The sequence below is a fragment of the Netta rufina genome (genome assembly GCF_964035555.1).
Source record: "Netta rufina genome assembly, chromosome: 11".
NCBI lineage: Eukaryota > Metazoa > Chordata > Aves > Anseriformes > Anatidae > Netta > Netta rufina.
Genome location: NC_140134.1, coordinates 22,509,252 through 22,531,921, shown reverse-complemented (window position 1 = coordinate 22,531,921; position 22,670 = coordinate 22,509,252). Strand labels below are relative to the sequence as shown.

Genomic DNA, 22,670 nt, shown 5'->3' with positions numbered 1-22,670 from the left:
AGCCAGGAGCTGCAGCAGGGCCAGCCCCTGCTGCTACACAGGGCACAGGGGTGGCTGGGACACAAGGCAGGAGCAGAACCCAGAGCCCCGGAGTGGCTGGGCTCCATGGGAAGGGGATGCAGTGAGGAAGCAGCTGGATGCCTTCGGGAAGCAGACACCCAGCCGGGCCCTCTCCCCCTGTGAACCCGGGAGCTTTCTGCTGCTGGCGTCCACAAGCACTTACCACCCCCAGACGGTTTCCGCCAGCACTCGGAGGGGAGCCGCACTCCGGCAGTTGCTGCAGAGGCACCAGGAAGGACCGGGCTGCGGGGCCGTGGGGCTGACTGCTGGAGCACAAGAAGGGGGTGACCAGAGACCTAGGCTGGGGAAGCGCCCTCGGATGCCTGGTGCCCGGGCAGCAGAAGGGTGGATCCAGCTGTGCCTGGAGGGTGCTGAGCACCTGGCATCATGCGCAGCGTGCCCAAGGCAAGACCCCAGCAGCAAACGTGCACCTGCAGCCCCCCTGCTCCTCGCACCTCACCCTGGTCCCCCAACTCTACCTGTGCTGCAGCAGGGCAACCTGCCGGCGCTCCTGGGCCGTGTACCCTGGCCAGTCCTCCTGCACCCACCCCACCAGCGACTCCTTCAGGCGGTAGCAGCACTCTGTGGGATCCAGGTCTGCCACCTGTGCAGGGAGAGCAGCAGGCGCGTGTCCCGCAGTGCTCACACGCCGGAGTTGAGCTGCCCCAGTGCCCCTCACCTCCTCCAGGGCAGCCAGCAGCCCTGCCCAGTCGGGCCTGCCTGCCTGCATCCCCGCCAGCCGCTGCAGGAGCTCATGCTTGCGGTGGGGCCGCAGGGCCAGGAGCTGAACCAGGCTTTGAGCAGCGGCCCTGAGGCTGGCTGCTGTTGGCCCGTGGCTCTTGCCCTCGCGGACATGACAGAGGGAGCTCTGCTGCAGCAAGCTGACCGTGCCTGCCTTCTCGGGAGCCGTGACACCTTTGCCTGCAGACACACCCGGAGAGAGCAGTGTCAGCACCTGGCAGAATCACACCAGGTTTCGTCCCCCATCACACCCAGTGCAGCCCCTGTGCCCCCAGCCAGGGGTGCCCACCCCACCAAGGTTGACAGGGCAGGAACGTGGTACCGCACTCGCAGTGCCACTGGTGCCTCCTGCTACCTGGTGTGGCCCAACACCCCCAGACTCGCAGAGCTGTTGCCCCTGGCCATGGCAAGCAGCTGCCACATCCCAGAGCCAGCAGGTCCCAGGAAAGGCAGCCCCCGTCTCCTGGGGGGACAGCAGGGGCCCTGCAGCCATCACACCCTGGTGATTTGCCAGCACGCAGGTGTGGGTGCTCAGTGTGGCCTCAGCCTAAGAGGCAGCCGAGGCTCAGCACCCCCTGCAGGACCCTGCTCACCATAGCCAGGCACAGCCGCATCTGGCTCAGTGACTGCTCTGCTCCAGGACTCCTTAGATTGGGACACACGCTCCCGCAGCAGTGGGTAGATGCCCTCTGAGGCACAGACTGTGATTTTTTCCTGGATGCTGCCCACGCTGTCCAGCCAGCTCTGACCTAGTCTGAGAGAAGACAATACCTCCCGCCAGCCAAGCCCAGCCCATGCTCTCTATCCCATGCAAAGCCCAGAGAAGATCTTGCAAGGCGGGCACCCCAAGAGAGGAGGCAGCCTGTCCCCAGAGAGGCCCCGTCTCCAAGGCTGCTGCTGCTCCAGCATGCTGAATGCCCCTGCAGGGACTGTGGGCTGAGGATGCTGCGAACAATGAGAGGCTGTTGGGGATTTTCAGCCCCCAAAATCCTGGGCTGCCACTGGAGACCGTGAGCAGGATAGGACACAACTGGGGTCTGAACAGTGATGGGAGGTACTGCTCATGGGCAGTGCTCGCACCCATGGGTGTCTGCAGCACCATCGGCAGTGCCAGGGCTGGGGCTGACACCGTGCTGCTGGCACAGGTCGAGTGCAAAGGTGACCAGGAGAATAGGAGAGGGCTGGCTCCGGGGGGGTACGAGTGAGCAGCCCCACAGCCCACCGGACCCTCGGCTTGGCGGCGGGGGCTCACCGTGGCACTGCCAGCCGCACGCACTCGAAGCTGGCCTGCGGCTCGTCCCGGCTGCAGCGGGAGAGGAAGAAGGCGAAGAGCCGCGGAGAGGTCCCGGGGCCTCCCGGCACCGTCAGGCACTGCCGGCGGGGACCGGCTGTCAGGGCCGTGCCCCCCCCCGAGCCTCTCCATCCCGCGGAGCGCGGCGGCTCCACCCCGCGGCGCCGCCCGGCTCCCACCGGCACCGTCCCGCGGAGACCGTCCCGAGGCGCTCCGAGCCCCCCCTCCCACGCCCCGGCTGCCGCGTCCCGTCCCGTCCCTCCTCGTTCGCCGGTGCCCCGACCCACTCACCCCCGGCCACCCCGGGCGCCCCGGTGCCCCCGAGTCCTCCCCCGCCGCCGTCCCCAGCCCCACTCACCCCCTGGCTCCCCTGGAAGGCGATCGCGGGCCCCGGCGCCCCCTGCAACACCGCGGGACGCCGTGAGTCCAGCACAGCGCGGTTCCCCCGCGCCCCCCGGCCCGCCCCGGTCCCACCTGCCGCCGCTGGCAGCCGCGCAGCGCCCGCGCCGCCGCCTCCGAGAGCCGCACGTGCAGGAGGCTGAGCCGCGGGCCCCGTGCGCAGCCCCGGTACCGGAGCCGCCCGCGCAGCTCCGTCCGCGCCCGCGGCATGGCCCGGAGTGCGGGACCGCGCCGGGCGGCACCGGGACGGGGCGGCACCGGGGCGGCTCCGGGGCGGCTCCGGGGCGGGGCGGCCGATCCCGGGCCGGTCCCGGCGGGACCCCCGCGGCAGAGCTCGACCTGAGCCGGCTATTTTTGCCGGCGGCTCGCAAAGCTCTGCCGTCACCGCTAATCCCCTTAGCGGCTTCCGGGCATTAGGTAACGGCGCGGCGGGATGCGCTCGTGGGCGCCCCTGGCTCCGGGCTGCCCGGGGCAGTCGCGGGGCGGCGGGGCCGGAGGCGGCGCGCCCGGAGCGGGCTGGGGGCTGCGGGAGCCCGCCGCCGAGCCCCGGGGAGCGAGGGCCCGCCCGGGCCGAGGTCGGGTCACAGCTGCGGGGGGGGAGCGGGGCCGGGGGCGGGCATGCAGGGACCCTCGGCAGGCGGCGGTTCCCCGGAGCGGGAGGCGGGGGCCGGCGAGCGGCCGCGGGGGCCGGGCCGGGGCAGGAGGGTCCGGTTCCGCATGCCACACACCACCATCGCGGTGCCGTCGGGCCGCGAGGAGGAGCAGCTCTTCTACCGGCGGCTGGACGGACTCGCGGCGCTGGGCCCCGCCGGTTTCACGCCGCTCTTCGCCGCCGAGGGCTGGAGCGACCTGACGGGTGAGTGCCCGGGCGCGGGGAGCCAGGGCCGGGAGCCCCGGACGGGGCGGCTCTCACAGGCCGCCTCCCGCAGAGGACCGGCTGCTGCGGAAGCGCGTGGTGCGGGACGGGCAGGGCGGCCCGCCGCCGCGGCCGGGCCAGGAGGTGTCGGTGAAGGTGCTGGGGGCCCTGGAGGACGGCGGCCTGGTGGAGCGGGACCCGCGGCTCAGCTTCGTGCCGGGCCAGGGTGACGTCGTGCAGGTCTGCTCCGGCGGGGGCGCGGGGCTCGGGGCCGGCGCCCGGCGATGCCAGCCCATGCCCCGTGTCCGCAGGCGCTGGAGCTGGGCGTCCCCACCATGCAGCCCGGAGAGGTCTCCTTCTTCCTCGCAGCCTTCCCCTACGGCTACGGCCGCGCGGGCAGGTGGGGCCGGGGGCGGGGGCGGCGCGGCCGGGCGGCGCAGGGGGCAGCCGGCGCTCTACCCGCAGGGAGCCCGACGTGCCGCCCGAGGCGCCGCTGCTCTTCGAGGTGACGCTGCTGGAGGTGCGCGACAGCCCCGACCCGGGGCGGCTGCCGCCCGCCGCCCGCCTCCGCCTGGGCGCGCAGAAGCGGGAGCGGGGAAACGTCCACTTCGCGCGGGGCGACTTCGCGGCGGCGCTGCGCTCCTACCGGCTGGCGCTGCGGGCCCTCGACGGCGCCGGTGAGCCGGGCCGGGGCGGGCCGGGGCGGGCCGGGGCGGGGCGGGGCGGGGCCGCTGACCGCCGTGCCCCCCGCAGCCCCGGCCGGGCCGCAGGAGGAAGAGGAGCTGCGGGAGCAGCGCGTTAAGTGCCTCAACAACTGCGCCGCGGCGGCGCGGCGGCTGCAGCGCGGCGAGGAGGCGCTGGCGGCCTGCGAGGCGGCGCTGAGCATCAGCCCGGATAACGGCAAGGCGCTGCTCCGGCGGGGACAGGTGCGCCCCGCGCCGCCCCGCACCGCCGCGCCCGGCCGCCGGCGCCCGCCGCCATCCCCGCCTCTCCCCTCCCGCAGCTGCTGGCGGAGCAGGGCCGCGACGAGGAGGCCGCGCTCGTCCTGCGGAGAGCGCTAGAGCTGGACCCGGCCAGCAAGGTGCGGGCGCCGGGCGGGGGGCCGCGGCGGGGTCGCCCCCGCGCCGCCCCGCTGCAGCCCGGCCGCCTCCCCCCGCAGGCCGTGCACGCCGAGCTCGCCCGCCTGGTGAAGCGCCGCGCCCGGCCCGCCGCCCCCGAGGAGCGCCGCGACCGCCCGTGGAGCCCCGGGTGCGTCGGCGGGGCCGTGCCCGGCCCGGTCACTGCGCGGCCGCCCCGCGCCGCCGGGCCCCGCTCACGGCCGGCTCTGCCCGCAGGGCGCCGCAGGAGGGCGCGGCCTGAGCGGCCCCGGCCCCGCCCCGCGGGACGGCGGAGGGGCGGTGGCAGCGGCGGACCGGAGTGGGGACTGGACCCAGCCCGCGCCTCGCCGCTCCGCGAGGGGGCGGGGCTCTGCCAGGCCCCGCCCTCCTGGACAGTGGGCGCGGCTCGGCGGCCCTCGCGCCTGCGCCGCAGCTCTCGGTCTTTTCGCCCCCGCCGGCAGAACGGCGGTCGTAGCCCGCGGCCAATCAGGCGGGGCCGAGCCGGCTCGGCGCGCCAATGGCAGCGTGACGGGGCCGGGCTCGGCGCGGCGATTGGCTGCGGCGCGCCCTTAAAGAGCGGTGCGGGGCGGGGCGCGGGGGGGGCAGTGCGGGACGTGGCGGCGGAGCGCAGGGCGGGAGGGAGCGGCGCCATGACCCGTGAGTGCGGGCCGGGCGGCGGCGCCGCGACCCGCCACTGCGGGGGGAGGGGGCCGGGCCGGGCCGGGCCGGGGGAGCGGCGCCGCGCCCGGGAGTGCGGGCCTGGGGGCCGGGCCGGGGGCGCGGGCTGGGCCGAACCGGGCCGGGGCCGTGCCCTGGGGCTGGGCCGGGGGCCTCGGGGCCGGTCTGAGGCGGCCGCGCCGTGGCAGGCGGGAACCAGCGCGAACTGGCACGGCAGAAGAACCTGAAGAAGCAGAGCGACTCGGGCAAGGGCAAGCGGCGGGACGACGGGCTCTCGGCCGCCGCCCGCAAGCAGAGGTGAGCGTCGGCCGGCCCCGCCGGCACCCCCGCCCCGGCCCCGGCCCGTGCCGGCGGTGGTGCCGGTGCCAGCCCGGCGACGCGCTCTCCCGCAGGGACTCGGAGATCATGCAGCAGAAGCAGAAGAAGGCCGACGAGAAGAAGGAGGGCGCCAAGTAGCCCGGGGCCGGGCCGGGCCGCTGAAGCCCCGGGGCCGGGCCGCCCGCCGGCAGGATGCCCAGCGCAGCCCCGGGGCCGGGCCGCCCCGCCGGGGACCCCGGCAGCAGCGCCCTGCGCCCGCCCCGGGCCCCTCTCCTATTAAAGTAGCTTGTGGAGCCCTGCAGGCCCTGCCTCCTCCCTCTCTGCGCCCGGGCTGGGGGGGCTGGGGCCGCCCGGGGGGCGGGATGGGGCCGTGCCGCGGGGCTGCCCGGTGGGGCCGCGCCCGGCGCTGAGCGGACCGGGGGATGGGGCGGGGGGGGCAGCGCCGCGGAGCGGCCGCAGCCTCACGCTGAGAAACAAAGATGAGGCCGGGAGGGGAGGGCGCAGCCTGCCAGGTCTCCGCGGGCGCCGCCTCGGGGGACACCGACCGCGGCTGCGGGCGGGCGGGGGGGGCCGGGCCCTGGCGGGGCAGGCGAGGGGAAGACGCCCGGGGGACGGCGGAAGGACGGGGATGCGCTGGAAGCCCGGAGGAACGAAACCAGCGGAGAAATGAAACCAGCGGAGGACGGCGTCTGGGGTGGAAGGAGCTGTAGTGGGGGCCGAGCAGGGAGGCGGCGCGGATGCGGGGGAGCTGCGGGGGCAGCGGGCGGCACGGCGGGCCGGGAGCCGGGGGGAGCTGCCGGGCGGGGGCGGGCCATGGCCTGCAGCCCGCCCGCTCCTGCGCTAGGCCCTGCAGCAGCCCGGGGCTGCCCTCGGGGGAGGGATGCTCGCATCCAGGCGGACGCCGCGGCCGCTGCTCGAGCCCGCCGTCCTCTTCACCTCCCTGCGGGGCCAAGCGCGGTGCCGTCAGCCAGGCCCGCTGCCCAGGCGCTGCGCGGCACAGCCGGCACGCAGAGCTGCTCACCGGGCGAGGTGCAGCACGGCCTCCACCACGTTGGTGCCGTCCTTGGCGCTGGTCTCGCAGAACAGGCAGTTGTGGGCCTGGGGGGAGAGCAGGTGAGTCGGGGGGAGGTCCCGGCCCGCCTAGGCCCCGTCCTGAGCTGTGGCTGCTCACCATGGCCAGCTTCTGCCCGTGGGCCGTGTGGACCCCCGCTGCCTCCGGCAGGCCGGGGCGCAGGTCAGTCTTATTCCCCACCAGCATGAGCGGGAGCGCTGTCTCAGCAGCCTGCTGGAGCGAGGGGCAGCTCATGGCTCGGGCACGCAGCCTGGCTGGAGCAGCCTCTGGGGCTGTGGGGCTCTGCCCTTTTTGTTCCAGGTGCTCCCCAAGGCCTGGCTGGCCCCAGGCTCTACGGCCCGGCTGGAGCAGGTTTGCGGCTGCTCCCACGGCACCATGTGGGGCTCAGCACAGCCTTCCCCAGGGCTGCTGCCCTGCCCCACGGGGGCTGTCGGATCCTCCCCTCTACCTTGATGTCCTCAATCCACTGGCGGATGCTGATGAAGCTGCTCTGGGAGCTGATGTCGTAGAGGAGCAGCACACCGTGGGCCTTGCGGAAGTAGGACTGGGCGATGCTCCGGTACCTGCAGCCAGGGCTGTCACTGCAGGGGGGGCAAGACCCCCGCCCACCCCGGGCCAGCTGTGGGGACCTGCTAGCCCTGCCAGCTGGGTGCCGGAGGCAGGCATGGCTCCTGCTGGCTCTGCTCACCTCTCCTGCCCTGCTGTGTCCCAGATCTGCAGCGTAGTTTGCTCCCCATCCACCAGCAGCTGTTTTATCTGGAAGTCCACACCTGCCAGGAGGAGCAGTCAGGCCCAGATCCCTGTGCCCCTGCCCCTCCACCTCAGCCCTGGTACCTAGTGTGGCAGAGACGTCTCTGAACTCATTCATGCACAGGCGCATCAGGAAGCTGGACTTGCCCGTGCCACTGTCACCTGCCAGCACCAGCCGGTACACGGGGCAGGGGGGCGCAGGCTCCTCTGCTGCCCTGGACCCCTGGGGAGAAGGGGGGAGGAGGGCATGGGGAGAACGGCAAGGCGGGGGTGTCCCCGCTCCCCTCCCCAGCTGGGCTGCAAGCACCGGATGGGGCGTTGCTGGTTACCTCCGGAGGGAAGGCAGGGAGCTTCCTCTTGCAGCAGTGCTGCGCAGGGTGGCAGCAGCCTTCTGCCGGGGGGACGGGGTCCTGCAGGGTGGCAAACATCGCAACAAGGCTTCTGAGCCCGTGGGGTGGGCTGGGGGCCACGGGTAGGCAGAGCGGCATCCCCCTCCCCGGCTGGGGCACCGGGCAGGGCCTCACCTGGGTGCTCCAGCAGGGGCTGGGGGGACGCGCATCCTCTGAGCTCCAGCTGCCGGCGTCGCTGAGCGAGGCTGTGTCCGAGCTGGAGGCTGAGCTCTGCCGGGGGCCTGTGGCGGGGAGCTGGGGGCGTGGAGAGCCGCCCCCCCTGTACCTGTGCCCAGGGCAGCGCTCAGGGAGGGGCGGCCACGGCTGTCCCTGCTCCTCCGCACCCGCTCCTCACCTGCCGTGGGTGTCCTCAGGGAGGCAGGGTGAGGGGTCAGCGAGGGGGCTGCGGGGCTGGAGGGGAGGCCATGGCTGCGGGGGAGGCATCAGTGCAGAGGGGCTCCTGGGGGGGGTCCACTGCTCCCAGCACCCAGGGCTGCGGCAGGACCCTGGGTGCCGGCTGCAGCCCCCGTGCTGTACACGCCTGAGCTGGGGCATGGGCAGGGCGAGCAGGGAGCCCCAGCAGCGCCCGTGCCCCTGCCCTCCCTGCTGCACCGCGCAGCACTCACCGCTCCAGGGCCCCGGCAGGAGCCCAGCAGCAGGGCCGAGCGCAGGCTGCTGTTCCTCTCACACAGGCTCCTGTTCGTTGCCCTGCCCGGAGGAGCAGCCTGAGCCCCAGGCTGGCAGGGACTGGGACAGGCGCTGGTCCCGGCAGCTGTCCCCTGCCACCGCTTCCCTGCCAGGCTCCTACGTACTGCAGCATCCTGACGTAGCTCGTGAAGACCAGGTTCTCCTCTGCCAGCTCCCGCAGGGCCTGCTGCTCTCTGCAGGGACACAGCACCCTCATGGCAGGGCCTCCGAAGGCTGGGGCTGCCCGCAGCTTTCCAGCCCCGGCCCCGCAGGGCTGGCAGAGGTGCTGGGACGGCCCCAGGACACCCAGTGTCACAGGGGCAGGTAACACCAGGCCGGTGGGGATGTGCCAGCTGCTCTGCACGGGCTTCCCAACGGCTGTCGGAGCTCACAGCATGGCTGGGTGGGCAGCACTTCCCGACGGGAGCCTGGCCCCGGGCTGCACCGGGGCCGTCCCGGCCATGGCCAGGGCTGTGTGGGGCACCTGTTTGGCAGAGCCGTGCCGAAGCAGGGGCTGGGGCTGGGGTCCCTCCTCGCCCCCCGCCACTCGTCCCTCGTCCCTCCCACCTCGCCCCCGGTGCCACCTCGTGCGCCGCTGCGCCCGCTGCCCGAAGTCCTTCCGCAGCCGCTCCAGCTCTGCCTGCAGCTGGGAGACGCCGGCCTCGGCCTGCCGCAGGGTGCGCCGCAGCCGGGCGTTCTCCTGGCGGGCAGAGTCCCGCTGGCACCGGCGGCGCAGCCCGGGGCCGCAGCCGCCCCCCCCCGCCCCGCGCCCGTACCTGCGTGGCGGCCCCGAGCCGCTGCTGCAGCCGCGCGACGCCCGCGCCCCGTCCGCGCCCCTGCATGGCCGGGGGAAGGGGGGGCACGGGCGGCAGCCCCCGGGCAGCCCCGCTCCGGTGCCGCCCTCCCCGCTCGGCTCCCGGGGCCGGTGGGCGCGGGGCAACGGCGGACCCGCGACGCTCCCGGTCGGGCGCGAGCCGCCGCGCGGGGCCCCCGTCGGGTGGCAGCGGGGCCCCGCCGGGGCCGCCCCCGCCGTGTTTGCTCTGCGGGCGGGGCGGGGGCCCGGGGCCGGCCCCGCATTCCTGCGGCCGCGCTCGTACCGCGCCCTCCGGGCGGGTGCCGGGGGCAGTGTCCGTCCGTCCATCTGTCCATCCGTCTGTCCATCCGTCTGTCCATCCGTTCTTCAGCTTGGCCGCGGCGAGCGGAACGGGAGCGTGGCGTGACTGCGGTGCTGGGAGAGGGGCGGCTGTGGTGGTGGCGTGGGGTGGGACAGGACGGGACGGGACGGGACGGGGTGGGGTGGGAGTGAGAGTGGACACGGGGATCAGGTGCAGGTGGGGACGGGAGCAGCCCTGGTGCCGGGGCTGGGTGCAGGGCCTGCTGCTGGCTGTGGGCTGGGGCAGGACCAAGGGCACTCCCTGGCTGCTCCCCATCAGGACAGGCCCCTGCCCCCTGCCCCCTGTCCCTGCAGGGCTGGGGGCTGCTGGGGTATTGCTGGCACCTGCCATGCCTGGCCCCATGGCTGCTGTGTGCATGTGGGGCAGATGGCATACGCTTCACTCAGAGCTTTACATTAAAAAATAAAATGTATTCAAGGAGCTATTTACAATAACCACACGGCCAGGCAGGCGAGCTGAAGTGGAGGTGGCCAGCACAGACGCCGCTCTCCTGGCAGGCCCTGGGCCAGGGCAGGAGCCATGCCAGAAGGGTGCATGGGCAGGAGCTGCCTCCCTAGCTGGAGGGGCCGCAGCTGTAGCTGAGGCTGAGCACCCGCCACCCAGGTGGTCTCGGGATGGCCCCCGATGGCTCCAGCTCAAGGCAGGAGCAGTGTCCCTGCTGGTGTCGCAGAGCGCACACCTCCTGGATCCTCCTCTGGTGCTGCCTTTTCCCGGGACACGAGGTCGGGCGGGGCCCGGGCACAGGATCAGGGCACAACCCGTGCACGGGGCCGGGCGCAGTCTGTCCCAGCAGGGACTACGTGGAGACACTGATACGGTGTGGGGCGCGCCGCCGCCGCAGGACACGCAAGGCTGGGCTGCTGCGCCGGTGCTGGGGGGAGCTGTGGATGCAGAGGGGGCTCAGCAGCAGCCACAGGTAGAGCAGGACACAGGCCCAGCACGAAGCCACCTTCACCCAGAACGTCGACCAGCTGCCGTGCGTGAAGGTGGTCTCCAGCACCGCGTTCTCATAGCTGGTGGGAGAGGGCAGGTGTCGGCACCCGAGGGACACCAACAGGGGTGACCCCGGGGATCGGGCAGGGGCTGTTGGACGGAGCAGTGCAGGTCTGCAGGCACAGAGCCCTACGCCTGCCCGGCACGTGACTGGACTGCTGACAATGGCCCGACGTGGAGCAGCCTGTGACAAGCACCAGGCTACGGCCACACCGAGAGCGGGCCAGAGCTGGTGCTGACAGTGCTGGTGGGCAGCCTGGGCAGGGTGGCTGAACCAGAGCTGGAAAAGGAGCAAGGATAAGGCCAGCACCCTGGGCCCTACCTGAACCAGTTGGTGAGGGTCATCATGACGTAGAGCGAGGCAAGGAAGAAGACAAAGTGGAAGGCTGAGTAGCTGTAGACCACCCGGTCTCGCTCGTCCTGGACAAGGCACTGTCCCCCGGCAGGCTCCTCTGGCTCACACGTCTGCTCCGCACCTGGGAGAGTGCAAGATGACAGCAGCTCCTGCACCCTGTCCTCCAGCACCCCTGGGGTCTGATGCTGGTGCCCACGTTTGTGTGTTCCTGCAGCCTCTCCCCGACCTGCTGGTACTCACCTCTCAGCTCCTCCTCCATCTTCTCTGGGCAGCAGAAGCAACAGGAAGGTTTCTGTAGAGAGCCGGAGAAGTGAGCTGGTGGTGGTGTGGGGTGAAGGCAGGGACCTGCGGCCACCCCTCCCTGCTGCTGGGTCAGCCCAGCCCCACAGCCGCTGCCCCACTTGGGCAGCCCCGCAGCATCTGGACTGAGCTGGCCCTGCTGGTGCCACGGCTGCCCGGCTGCAGGGAGCTGGCGCAGACGGGGTAAGCACAGGAGAGTCCCCAGCTGAGCTGGGCAAACCTGCCTCTGCCCCGGGGCTGGAACTGGGGCTCAGGAGGGCTCTGGGCGCTGCGGCTGGGTGCCTGTGGCAGGAGGATGTGGGGCACAGATGGGGGTGGGCAGCGTCCGTACTCACTTTAAACTCAAAGCTGTAAACCTTGACCATCCAGAGGGGCCCGAAAATCTCGGCAAGATAGGAGGCTTCATTACTGTGCACGGGAGAGAGGCAGAAGGCGTAACACACGGGAATGTGCCAGCCCCAGCCCACCCCGCGGATCCATCACCTGGGATCCTCACAGCAGCAGCAGGCTTGCTGTGCCCAGCATGGGGAGGTTACACTGCCCCCGGGTACAGCCCAGCGCCTCCGGCCATGCCACGGGCTGGGGACAGGGTCCCCGCACGGTGCTGAGCTGGCTGTGCCCAACGAGGGGCAGTTCTGGGCGCGCTGTGACAGGCGGGTTCCCTTGCACCCCGTGCCCCGGGCACACGCACCATGCGAAGAGCACGCAGGCGTACATGATGGCAGCCCCCAGGACAGCAACGGTCGTGTCCTCTGTCTGCATCTCATCCTGCCGGGTGCCGGGGAAGCAGACGGTGAGGTTCTGCCCCTTGTAGAGCACTGTGGGGAGGTGGAGGTGAGAGGGGGGCTGTGTCCCAAGGGCCGGCTGTCCACAGGAGGTGGCACCACTCACCTCTCTCCGGAGGGCGGCTGGACAGCGCAGAGAAGGTGAGGTACATCACGTAGCAGCTGATGATGGAGGACTGCAGCAGCCCTGACCGCGGCTGCTCTGCAAGGAGAGGGGGCAGAGGCTTCGTGTGGGCTCCAGGCGGTCCCTTCCCGTGGGGCTCCTGCCCAGAGCCCTGTGCCAAGGCACTGAGCGGGGCCAGCAGGAGCTGGGGCCTCCCCAGGTGCCCACTGCTTTTGTGCTGAGCTGGGGGCTCGCAGCTGCCCTCCCAGCGCTGGGATGCCGCTAGCCCTGCCCCTCGGCAGGCAGTGCCGCGCTGTGCCGTGCGGCGCTGTGCAGTACTCACTGAGCCGCACGCAGGGCGTGATGGAAATGAAGGACACGATGCCGCAGAGGCTGCCGTTGACGGTGAGCAGCGCCTTGTTGAGCTGGCAGGCAGCCGGGTGGGTGTAGTACTTGTAGAGGAAGGAGAAGGCGGCGGAGGCGAGGGTGTAGAAGGCGGCCGTGGCCAGCAGCACGGCCAGGTACCAGCGCTTGTCCTGCGCAGCGCCTGTCAGCCTGCCGGGACAGCGGTGAGAGCCGGGGGCACCTGGGCACCCAGGCGGCCGCAGCGCCACTCACCAGTTCTTGTTCCAGGTGTGCGCGAAGGCGGTGATCAGCACCAGCTGGATGAGGATGAAGGCAAAGCCCCCGCAGACGCCCGTGTAGTGCCAGGCTGCAGGGGGAGAGGGCGGCGGTGGGGCTGGCACGAGGCGGGGGCACTGGGGGCTACGGGCGGGGGCTGGCTGGGCGGGGGACGCACCTCGGATGAAGCTGTCCTCGGGGATGAAGAAGCTGGCGGCGCAGAGCCCCACCAGCACCAGCAGCTTCAGGAACCAGAACCTGCGGGGCAGCGAGATGCAGGACGGGGGCGCCCGGCAGCCCCCAGCCCCCAGCCCCTGTCCCGGCCCGTACCCGTTGTGGAGCTGCGCGCGGCAGTCCGTGCTGGAGCGCACGTTGAGGAGCAGGGCGGCCTGCAGCAGGTGGAAGCAGGCGGTGCCGAAGCAGACCCGGTACACAGCCGAGGAGCCCACGAGCCGCTCGCAGTCTGTGCCGCCAGGCAGGTGCTGGCACAGCACGGCCGAGAAGGGCACCTGCGGGCACAGCGGGGGGCTGGGGCCGGCGGGGGGCCCTTGGCACCCCCCGCACAGTGGGAGCCCCGATGCCCCCAGCACTCCCAGCGCCCTCCCCATCCCCATTAGCCCCGGCACCCCAGGGATCGCTGGCACCCCCGCGCTCCGGGCAGTGGCTGCATCTCCCGTGCCCCTGGCTCCCCGTTCTCCTTGGCACTGCCAGCACCCCCGGTGCTCCCAGCCCCCCCAGCACCCCCAGCACCCCTGCACCCCGGGTCTCCCAGCTCCGCCAGTCACCTTCTCCCTCACGGCCTGCGCCACGGTGCGGGACAGCATGAGGCAGCACACGGTGGAGGCCAGGACGTGCAGGAGGGTGTAGAGGACGCGGGTGCCCGTGGACACGCGGAGCCGGCCGCAGGGGCCGCAGCTGCAGCCGCAGCACAGCTGGGGGGGCAGCGCAGTCAGCGGGGACCCGCAGCCCCCCGCCCGGCCCCCCGCGCACCCCGGGGTCCCACCTGGCCCAGCAGCGAGTGCAGGAGGCGGCCGCGCGCCCTCGTGCCCGCCATGGCCCAGCTCAGCCCCGCTGCCCCGGCGGGATTAGGGGGATTGTCGGCTCGGCCCGCCCCGCCATCTGCTCCTGGAGCGGGCCGGGGGGGGATTAGCGGCTGAGCCCCCGCACCCCTCACGCACCCCTCACCGCGGGTCGCTCACGGGCACTGCGAGGCCCTGAGGGGATGGGGTGTGGGGACTGTGGGGGCTGTGTGAGGGGGCTCTTTGTGTGGGGGGCTGTGGGGGGGGACTTTGGGGGGGGGCTGTGTGTGAGGGGGGCTGTGTCTGGGGGGGTGTTTGGGGGCTGTGTTTGGGGGGGCTGTGTGTGGGGCTGTGCTGAGGGGGTGCTTGGGGGGGCTGTGTCTGGGCGCTGTGTGTGGGGGCTCGGTGCCCCCGGGGCCGTGCCGGTGCCGTGGCAGTGCCGGGGGGGGGGGGGCACCGGCTGCGGGGAGCAGCGCGCGGCCCCCGCGGCCCCCCCGGGCCCGGTGCGGGCGGAGTGCCCCGGCCCGGCCCCGCCGGCCTCCCGCCGCCGGGGGGCGCTGTCCCGCCGCGGGGCCCCGGGGGCGCCGCTCCCGCCCGCCTCGCCGGTCCCGCCGCCGTGCCGGGGCCGGAAGCGGGCGGGCGGCGCGATGGCGGCGGAGGGGGACGTGGAGCTGGAGCTGGAGACCGAGCCCAACGGCTCCGGCGGCGGCGGCAGCGACGGGGCGGGCGGCAGGGCGGCCGAGAAGCCGCGCAAGCACGACAGCGGGGCCGCCGACCTGGAGAGGGTGACGGACTACGCGGAGGAGAAGGAGATCCAGAGCTCCAACCTCGAGACGGTGCGGCCGGGACGGGGGCGGCGGGGGGGCCGGGGGGGCCGGGGGGGCGGGGTCCCTGCACCGGGAGGGTCCCGGGGCCGGGAGGGTGCCGGTGCCGCGCCCCGCCGTGACCGCGCTCACCCCGCCCCGCCAGGCCATGTCGGTGATCGGAGACCGGCGGTCCCGGGAGCAGAAGGCGAAGCAGGAGAGGTAACGGAGCGGCCCCGGGCCCGGCAGCGCCCGGGGACACGGAGCCGTCCCGCCGCGGAGCGTGCCCGGCCGAAGGGGGAGGCCCCCCCTCAGCGGCGCTGCCTCGTTGCAGGGAGAAGGAGCTGGCAAAGGTGACCATCAAGAAGGAGGACCTGGAGCTGATCGTAAGTGGGGGCGGGGGCAGCGTGGCTGCAGGCCCGGGGCTGGCACCGCCCCAGCGGGGGTCCCGGCAGGGCGGGGGGCGCTCGCTGGGGTGCCCCAGGCTGGCGGAGCCCTGCCCAGGCCGGGCCCGTGGCCGTTGGGTGCCCGCTGCAGCGGGCGGTGCTGTTCCTGCAGATGACCGAGATGGAGATTTCGCGGGCGGCTGCAGAGCGCAGCCTCCGGGAGCACATGGGCAACGTGGTGGAGGCGCTGATCACCCTCACCAACTGAGCGTGGGCCCCGCGGCTGCGCTGGCGCTGCCGTCCCCTGCTCCGGGAGCGGCCCCGGCCCGACACAGCCCTGGCTGGAGAGGACGTGTGTTAACTTATTGAATAAAGGCACCAGCGGGAGCAGGCCCTCCCTGTGGCTCGTGCAGCGCCGAGTGCTTCCCCTGGGGGCAGGTTCCAGAGGGTGCCTGGCCCCAGCGAGCGCGTGGGGAGGGTGCGTGGGGATGGCACAGGGGGTCAGGCTGGGGCTGCCCCCTACCCTGTGACCAGAGAGCAGCCGCTGGGCCCTGCTGCAGAGGAGCTGGCCTGCCCTGGGGTTGGCAGGAGCCCTTCCTCTGGGGACAGGAGGGTCTGGGCTGCTCCTGAGCAGGGAGCACACACACCAGGCTGCACGGGGCTCCAGCAGGGCACCGCACCAGTGCCGCTTCCTCATTTGTGAACCCAGCCACAGCTGGAGGCCAGAGGTGCAGGCGGCTGTACCGACCTGTAAACGAGCCAGGCCGTAAGCAGAGAGGGCAGAGGCCAGCCTGGGACAGCCCCTGCCTTGGCCCCTGGGCACCTGCCCCACCCCGAGAGCAGGAAGCCCAGATGAGCGGTGACAGCGTCACCTGCATCCTGCGTGTTAGCACAGGGCTCTCCCCCTTCCTGGGGAGGGGAGCGGGAGCTGGGGGAACGCTGCTGCACTGCGGCTGCGTTGCTGCCCTGGCAGGGCAGGGGGGGCACCTACGTCTGTGCCTGGAGCAAGGCACAGGGCAGCCGAGCTCCTCCATGGACACCGCTACCACAGTTCTTAAGAAAACAACTGCTTTAATCAAAACAATCCCCTCCCGCTGCCCAGGTACAAAAGCCAAGCCCCGCAGAAACAGGGTTAGGAAACGTTGTTACAGCTGTTCCAAGAAGAGGGCCCGCTGTGGTGACGGGCCAGGTACAGGGCACAGGGACACACCAGGGAGCAGAGAGAAGTCCGCGAGTTCCTCCGAACGCGGGGCAGGGGGCACCGTGCTCCCGCACAGCCAGGCCCGGCTCTGTCAGGGCGGGCGGGCGGCAGCCTCCCCGCGGGGCGGTGTGGAGGAGGCCGTGTCTGCGGGCACGGTGCCGCCGTGCTGCCGGGGAGGGTGCGGGGCAGGGGCACGGCAACGGCGTGTCACGGCAGAGTCCTGGCAGTTCCCTCCCCTCTGTTCCTGCTCAGGCTCTCAGGCAGCCGGCCCGGCAGTGCCTTCCCGGGACACCTCTCGCGCCCGCCTTAGGTCGTTTTCCGCTTCTTGGCCGAGGGCCGCTCAAAGACATCCCGCACGCCCGCTGCCTTCTGCTTGAAGAACTTGGTGTTCTGCGCGCTCTCCTGGCCCCAGGCAGAGTCGAACGAGGTGGTGTCCTGGTCTACCAAGTGCGTGTACTTCGTCCGTCCCGAGCGCCCGAAGTTCTTGACCTGGGGGCGGGAGGGAGAGCTGCTGAGCAGCCACTGGGGGAGCCGCGGGGACCCGGCCCTGACACACGGCGCCTCCTCCCCTGCCGGCCGCCCCGCGCACCCACCTGCATGACTTTGGGCAGGATGGTCTTGTTGAAGTGGTCCTCCAGGGTCGGGGCACTGAAGTCCCGCTTGTACACCTCCTCGTCTTCATCCTGTGGAGGAAGGGCACAGCTGCTTGCGCTGCCAGTCTCCGGCAAGTGCCAGCAGCAGAGAAGAGCCCCCAGAAGCCGGTACCGCCGCAGCGCTGCTGTGCTGCCCAACCTCGGGGCTCGTGCAGAGCTGCCAGGAGGCAGCAGGAGCAAGGCCGTGCTGCTGCTCACCCCGTCCGGGCTCTGGCCGCAGCACTCACCATGAAGAAGGCGCCGCGGTGGTAGTACTTCTGCAGGAACTTGTATTTGCCCTTCACGGCCTTGTTGGTGATGACCTTGCCGTTGGCACGCAGCTCGGCGCGGCGCTCCTCCTCCGTCAGGTTCCGCATCCGCTCAATCTCTGCCTTCTCCTTCTCCATGCTGCACAGGAGGAAAACCCTGAGCCCCACGCCCCCAGCACCCCGCAGACAGGAGAGCTGCTGCCACGGGGGCCTGCTGCAGGCTTACAGCTGCTGGCTCCCAGAGCGAGAGCAGCAGAGTAAGGGCACCCCGAGGGATTTTGGACACCTTGTCTAGGCCAGAGCACGCTGCCCAAAGGGAGTCATAAGGAGAGGCCCCAGCCGTCCGCTCCCTGCGGGGCCCAGGGCTCCCTGCTGCCTGAGCACACAATACTCACGCTTCTCGCTCCTCGCGGTCCCGCTTGATGCGCTTCAGCTCACGTACTTTCCAGGCCTCATACTCCTCCTCGTCATTCTCATCATCAGTGTCCAGGGCATCCAGTGCTGCCAGTGAGCGTTTGTTCTCCTCCAGCTCCTTCTTCGCTTCCTCTTCCACGATCTGGAGGCAGGACCGAGCTCAGCCCGTTGCAGACCCCAGCCGTTGCCCCGCACAGAGCCCCGCCAGCCCCGTGGTACCTTGAGCGTGTATTTGCGCCTCTCCTCTGCCATCCTCTTTGCTTCCTGCTCCAGCTCCTTCTGCTTCAAGGCTTCTGCTTCTCGCTCCTGAACTGTGATTCGGTCCTTCCTGTAGGCATGGACCACAGAACCCTTCAGCCTTTTGGTGAGCTGCTTCCCTTCTGGTGCTGCCCAGCCCAGGGCCTGCTCCCCCTGTGGCTGTGGGCACGCACAGGTGGCAGAAGGTCCTGCCCGTGGCTGTGCCGCACGGCAGAGCTTGGTGCTCGCTTCCCACTGCCCTGCACTGCCCAAAGCCCTGTCAGGAAGCTGCAGCTCTCTGCCCTCCCCTCCCGCAGGAGCAGGATCTGTGCGTGGTGCCCAGCTGCCCGTTCCCATGTCCCCAGCCAGTGCCGCTCTGCCACCTACTTGCGGATGAAGACGGGTTTGAGCCGCGGCTCCATTTCATCCTCGCTGTCCGTGTACTCCTCATACTCGGACTCTGACTCGGACTCCTCTCCAGATCTGCCCTCGTCTTCCAGCTCCATCACCTCCAGCTCCTCAGTTTTCCTCTCCTGCGCTCGCTGGCGCATCATCCCGCGCCGACGCTCGATCTCCTACCGGAGACGCATGGAGCGCAGTCAGCCCCGCTCCTGCTTCCTTCTCCCTTCCCCACACAGAGTGCAGTGCCCCAAACTCGCTGGCTGTGAGATCGCCCACCCCGCTGGGTGGGGCGGCCTCCCCCATTGCCCCGTAACCCACACGCCAGCCTCACACTGCCACCAGCTGTGGCTGAGGTGCCGGCCCTTGCTTAGTGCCCCCAGACAGCTCCCAGCCGTATGACATCCACTTCCAGCTGTGGCACTCAGGGGCTTCTCTGGGCTACCCCTGGTTCAGCAACGTGATCGTACCTCATCGTCGATCTCCTCCTCCTCCTCCTCGCTGGTGTCCTCCCGCTCCAGGCGCCACGCTTCGCCCTCCACCTCAGAATCGCTTTCTCCAACCACTTCAGGCTCCACGATCTTACGGTGCCGTGCCAGCCTACGGTGGAGCCCAGTTACATTCAGTACTCTGAGTGCACAGGGACAGCAGAAGAACTGCTCCTGGGGGGAGCCTGCCCGTAACTGGGACTGACAGCTGAAGGCACTCCATGGCAGAACCCAAACAGCACTCAGTCCCTCCCTGCCCTGGGCACGTTTTCACAGAACCCCATCTTTCCATCTGCACTGAGCTTTAGCGCATTATGGGAACTTTCAGGGGCTGCCTGCACCACCCAGAGCACACCCGAATGCGGGGCTGAGCCCTAGCACCGTCCCCACAGGCTCTCGGGGCAGCTCACGGCGCAGCGCAACGCAGCAGGAGGGGCAATAGCCAGGAGTGGCTCCAGCACAGCCTCTGGGCTGTCCTGCCGCCCGCCTGCAGCATGGCCCTGCCCGGCCCCCCGCCCCGCGCCCCCCCAGCTCACCGCTCCTCCACGTCCTCCGTGACGCGGTTCTGCAGCCGCCGCAGCCGCGGGTCGTTGGCCACCTCCTCCTCCTGCTCCTCGGGCTCGGCCTCCTGCTCCTTCGCCTTCTTGATGAACTGGAACTCCTCGTCCTCCTCCTCCGAGGACTCCATGGGCGCGTAGTCGGGCCGCTTGCCGGACACGTAGCGCTTCACCTTCACCTTCTCCATGGACAGCTCCCCTGCGGGGCGGCCGTCACCGCGCTGCCGCCGCCGCCGCCGGGCCCCCCGCCGGGCCACCCGCCGCCCCCCGCCCCTCGCCGCCCGCCGCCCCCCGCTCACCCTTCTCGTTGCGGACGGGCACGGCGCCTGCCGTGGACTGGATGGGCGGCTGCTTCATCAGGGCGCTGGGCACCGCCATGGCGGCGGCGGGACCGGGACCGGGACCGGGACGGGAGCGGGACGGGCCGGGACGGGCGGCGGGCGATGGCAGCTGCCGGCGGCGCACCGGAAGCACGGCCCCACTTCCGGCGGCGCACCGGACGCGGAAGTCTCAGCGCTCTGCTGCGGGTGGCCGGAAGTGACGCTCCGCGCCGCCAGGGTCACTTCCGGCGCGCCGCCGGGGCTGCGGGCGGGCGGGGGCGGGGCCGGGAGTGGGGCGTCCCCCGGGGCTTCCCCCGCTGCGGGCCCCCGGGCGCCTCCCCCGCCGGCTGCGGGCACAGCGGGACCGTCCCGAGGGGCCGCCCCCTGCCCCCCGCCCCCCCGCGGTGCCGGTGCGGAGGCGTCGGGAGGCGCCGCGGGGGCGGCCCCTTCGTGGCAGCCGGGGGGGCTTCGTGTGAGCTCCCGGCACCGGCCCCGGCCCCGGCCCCTGCCCTGCCCCAGCCCGCACCGGGCGGGGATTTCTGCGAGGGCTGCGCCCGGCCGCAGCAGGCACGGCTTTGCCCAACTTCAAGTAAAGCCGCGCCGCAAACACCGCGGCAGCTGCAGCTCCGCGCCGCCTTCTGGAAAGAGAGGAAGAGGTTTGAAGAGGTTTCACCTCCCGGAAAGTCAGCGCGGGGCTGTCTGCGGCACATCCTGCGGCGGGGCTCTGGGAAGCAGCAGGACGCGCCGTGCTTTAACCACAAGTGCCGGTGCCTGCTGGGCCCCCACAGACACCCCAGGGGGTTGTTGTGAGCGGTGGGCTGGCCGCTGTCTCTGGTCCCGCAGGACCACAGCACGGCTGAAGCCGGAGGCACCTCTGGGTCCCTCTGGTCCGACTCCTGCTCCAGCAGGGCCACCCCGAGCAGGGTGCGCGGCACCACGTGCAGGCAGCTTTAGAAGATCTCAGAGAAGGAGACCGCAGCACCTCTCGGGGCAGTCTGTGTCAGTGCTCCACCACCCACAAGGCAAAAAAAAAAAAAAAAGTTCTTCCTGGTGTTCAGACATTTCTGTGTTCCAGTTGTGCCCCTTGTCTCTTCCTGGCACTGGCTGCCACTAGAAGAGCCCAGCTCTGTCCTCTGCACCCTGCGATCCCCCTGAGCTTTTCCACCTCCACGCTGAGCAGCCCCAGCTCCAGCAGGAGCAGAGCCGATTCCCAGCAGCTGCCCTGCCCCGCTCTGGGCCCCGCTCCTCGGGGGCAGAGTCCCCACGGCAGCCGCAGGGGTGTGAGGCTGGGGCTGGGCAGGCTCTGTCCCGGGAGATCCCTCGCCCCAGGCGGGTCAGCAGCCCCCGCTGGGTGACTCCGATCCTGCGGGTGCTGCAGAGGGAGCGCGGCTGCTGACCCACCAGAGGTTCCCAGCCCTGGGGCTGTGCAGTGCCAGCCCCTCCCGCCGTCTGTGCCGAGCATTGAGCACTGCCGGCTCCGTCCTTGCTGTGGCCCGGCGCACGGGCGCTGCCTGCAGTCTGTCCGTGTGGGCCTCTCCTACAAACCTGCTCCTGCTGAGCGGGGGGAGCTGTTGGCTCTCCCCAGGGCCCCGACGCTTCTGCTGCGTGTGCAGGCGCTGGAGGAGCTGCGGTGCCCGGCCTGTGCCAGGCTGTGGTGTCCCCCTGCCCTGCAGCTCGCGCTGGGCCCTGGCGCCCCGGCATGGGAAGCTTTGTGCTGCTGCAGCAGCCCGTGCCCGGGGAGGGCAGGAACTTTCTGGCGTTCCTGCCCCTTTTGTCTGGATGACAACTGCAGCTCCAGGCCAGCTCCCTGCTCCACATTTGATGATCAGATGAGATAGTACTCGCAGGGTTATCGCAGTGTGTTCCCGCCTAATGAGTCCTGTGTCACCATGGCAAGGAGCGAGCTCCAGCACATGGCTCAGTGGGTGAAACAATTAGGAGCAGCAGTTAAAGGAAGGCTTGGGAACTGCACACAGAGCACAAAACGTCCTGATCAGGTGAAGCTAAGCTCGAGGCCTCGGCAAACAGGGAAATGTGTTCCCTGGCTGCTGTGCTGTGACCGCAGGGGGTTGGAGCCGTGGCAAGCAGCAGCCCTAATCCTGTGACGTGCTGCTCTCCCCGTGTCCCCAGGGAGCCGCAGCCACCTGAAGGAGCCAGATGCAGCCGGTGCAGGAGCCACAGTGGGCTGGGGCTGACCCTGCAGGTGCAGGCTGTGGGGTCTCCCCGGCGGGGCCCTGTGGTGCTGTCCTGGGCCCGGACGGTGAGCCCGTGCTGTGCCAGCTGCACCGGGGTGCTGCAGCTCCACGGCTGTCCCCGTCACCCCTCCAGGGACAGGGGACGCGGGCTGGCAGCAGAGCTGAGCAAGCCCTCCTGGCCCTCTGCAGTGCTCAGGGTGAGGGCAGCCCCGCTGCAGGCTGCGTGTGGGCTCTCTGCACGGGTGTTCCTGTGGGCCCCGCAGCGTGCTGAGTGTGCTGAGGACGGGTGAGAGCATCTCCCTGCCTGGACAGTTGGGCAGGAGGTGGTGGCTGCGACTCACAGCCCAGAGCAGGGGCAGCAGCACGGCGGGCTGCAGTTGTGCTGCCTTGGCAGCCTCGCTGCCGTTGATGATAAGGGCAGAAGGCAGATAAAGTCGCAGAGCCGCGCTGTGCCGCCGCTGTTTGCAGGCTGCACCGCGGGCCAAGGTCAAGGGTGTCTGGGCTGGATCCCCAGCCCCCCCGTGAGCACAGCCAGACGTTGTGTCTGCAAGCGTGGCTGCAAGCAGAGCCTCCCGAGCCCTGCAGCGCGCAGCCCCCGCGGCTGTCCCAGCTGCAGCACCGGGGCCCGGAGCCTGCCTGGCGCGGGGCTGCCGTGCAGCGAGTACACACTGCCTGATCGGCTGGGAGCCCCTCGGTGTCCGCCTGCCCTCGCTGCCCTCTGTTTGGTTTTCTCAGCTGTGTGAGGGTCCCAGCCCCACCTCCCCAGCTTCTCCGCTCCACTGCCTGTTTTCTCCCAGCACAGTGGTGGTCCTGCTGCGCCCCGAGCCCACCTTCAGGCTGGAGGTGCCTGCGGACGGGGGGGGGGTGCTGCCCCACCACCGCGCTGCTCACCACAAAGCACTGGCCCATGGGCAGTGTCACCGGTGGAGCTTGTGCAATCCCCGCAACAGAATGCCAAAAATTGACCTGTTTTTTCTGTAAAAGTAGGTTTCTGCTGATTGCAGTGTGTGGCTCAGAAGGGCAAGCCATGGGACATTGTGTGGCACAGGACGTTGTGAGGCAGAGGATATTGTGTGGCAC

The 22,670-nt window shown here is 71.3% G+C and overlaps 4 protein-coding genes across 4 annotated transcripts; 2 read left to right on the top strand and 2 right to left on the bottom strand.

The window, feature by feature from the left end:
- Positions 1–5,046: 5,046 nt before the first annotated feature.
- On the top strand, positions 5,047–5,741 carry SERF2 (small EDRK-rich factor 2). The gene is made up of 3 exons (XM_084293401.1): positions 5,047–5,101; positions 5,311–5,419; positions 5,515–5,741. Exons 1-3 carry the CDS (start codon positions 5,095–5,097, stop codon positions 5,576–5,578), a joined length of 180 nt encoding a protein of 59 aa, XP_084149527.1. The 5' UTR covers positions 5,047–5,094; the 3' UTR covers positions 5,579–5,741.
- Positions 5,742–10,309: 4,568 nt separating this feature from the next.
- On the bottom strand, positions 10,310–13,724 carry SERINC4 (serine incorporator 4; the record flags this gene model as incomplete). The annotated part of the gene is made up of 11 exons (XM_084293762.1): positions 10,310–10,526; positions 10,829–10,982; positions 11,102–11,153; positions 11,497–11,569; positions 11,853–11,979; positions 12,053–12,148; positions 12,393–12,604; positions 12,668–12,761; positions 12,849–13,179; positions 13,456–13,602; positions 13,674–13,724. 11 exons carry the CDS (start codon positions 13,722–13,724, stop codon positions 10,310–10,312), a joined length of 1,554 nt encoding a protein of 517 aa, XP_084149888.1.
- A 569-nt stretch (positions 13,725–14,293) lies between these two features.
- On the top strand, positions 14,294–15,271 carry HYPK (huntingtin interacting protein K). The gene is made up of 4 exons (XM_084293719.1): positions 14,294–14,525; positions 14,659–14,714; positions 14,827–14,878; positions 15,051–15,271. Exons 1-4 carry the CDS (start codon positions 14,337–14,339, stop codon positions 15,144–15,146), a joined length of 393 nt encoding a protein of 130 aa, XP_084149845.1. The 5' UTR covers positions 14,294–14,336; the 3' UTR covers positions 15,147–15,271.
- Positions 15,272–15,929: 658 nt separating this feature from the next.
- Positions 15,930–19,545, bottom strand: MFAP1 (microfibril associated protein 1). Its single transcript, XM_084293108.1, has 9 exons — positions 19,375–19,545; positions 19,055–19,274; positions 18,501–18,630; positions 18,019–18,206; positions 17,614–17,722; positions 17,376–17,536; positions 16,960–17,119; positions 16,673–16,762; positions 15,930–16,568 (listed from the first exon to the last, which is right to left on the bottom strand). Exons 1-9 carry the CDS (start codon positions 19,451–19,453, stop codon positions 16,386–16,388), a joined length of 1,320 nt encoding a protein of 439 aa, XP_084149234.1. The 5' UTR covers positions 19,454–19,545; the 3' UTR covers positions 15,930–16,385.
- Positions 19,546–22,670: the final 3,125 nt, after the last annotated feature.

Excerpts from the sequence above, each read along its gene's own strand:
- SERF2 (XM_084293401.1), top strand. Across the intron at positions 5,420-5,514 it reads GCCGCCGCCCGCAAGCAGAG|GGACTCGGAGATCATGCAGC; the intron begins GTGAGCGTCGGC and ends GCTCTCCCGCAG.
- HYPK (XM_084293719.1), top strand. The coding sequence starts at position 14,337 with ATGGCGGCGGAGGGGGACGTGGAGCTGGAGCTGGAGACCGAGCCCAAC. Across the intron at positions 14,715-14,826 it reads CAGAAGGCGAAGCAGGAGAG|GGAGAAGGAGCTGGCAAAGG; the intron begins GTAACGGAGCGG and ends GCCTCGTTGCAG. Across the intron at positions 14,879-15,050 it reads AGGAGGACCTGGAGCTGATC|ATGACCGAGATGGAGATTTC; the intron begins GTAAGTGGGGGC and ends CTGTTCCTGCAG.
- MFAP1 (XM_084293108.1), bottom strand. The coding sequence starts at position 19,453 with ATGGCGGTGCCCAGCGCCCTGATGAAGCAGCCGCCCATCCAGTCCACG. Across the intron at positions 17,723-18,018 it reads AAACCCGTCTTCATCCGCAA|GAAGGACCGAATCACAGTTC; the intron begins GTAGGTGGCAGA and ends CCATGCCTACAG. Across the intron at positions 16,569-16,672 it reads TCCTGCCCAAAGTCATGCAG|GTCAAGAACTTCGGGCGCTC; the intron begins GTGGGTGCGCGG and ends TCCCGCCCCCAG.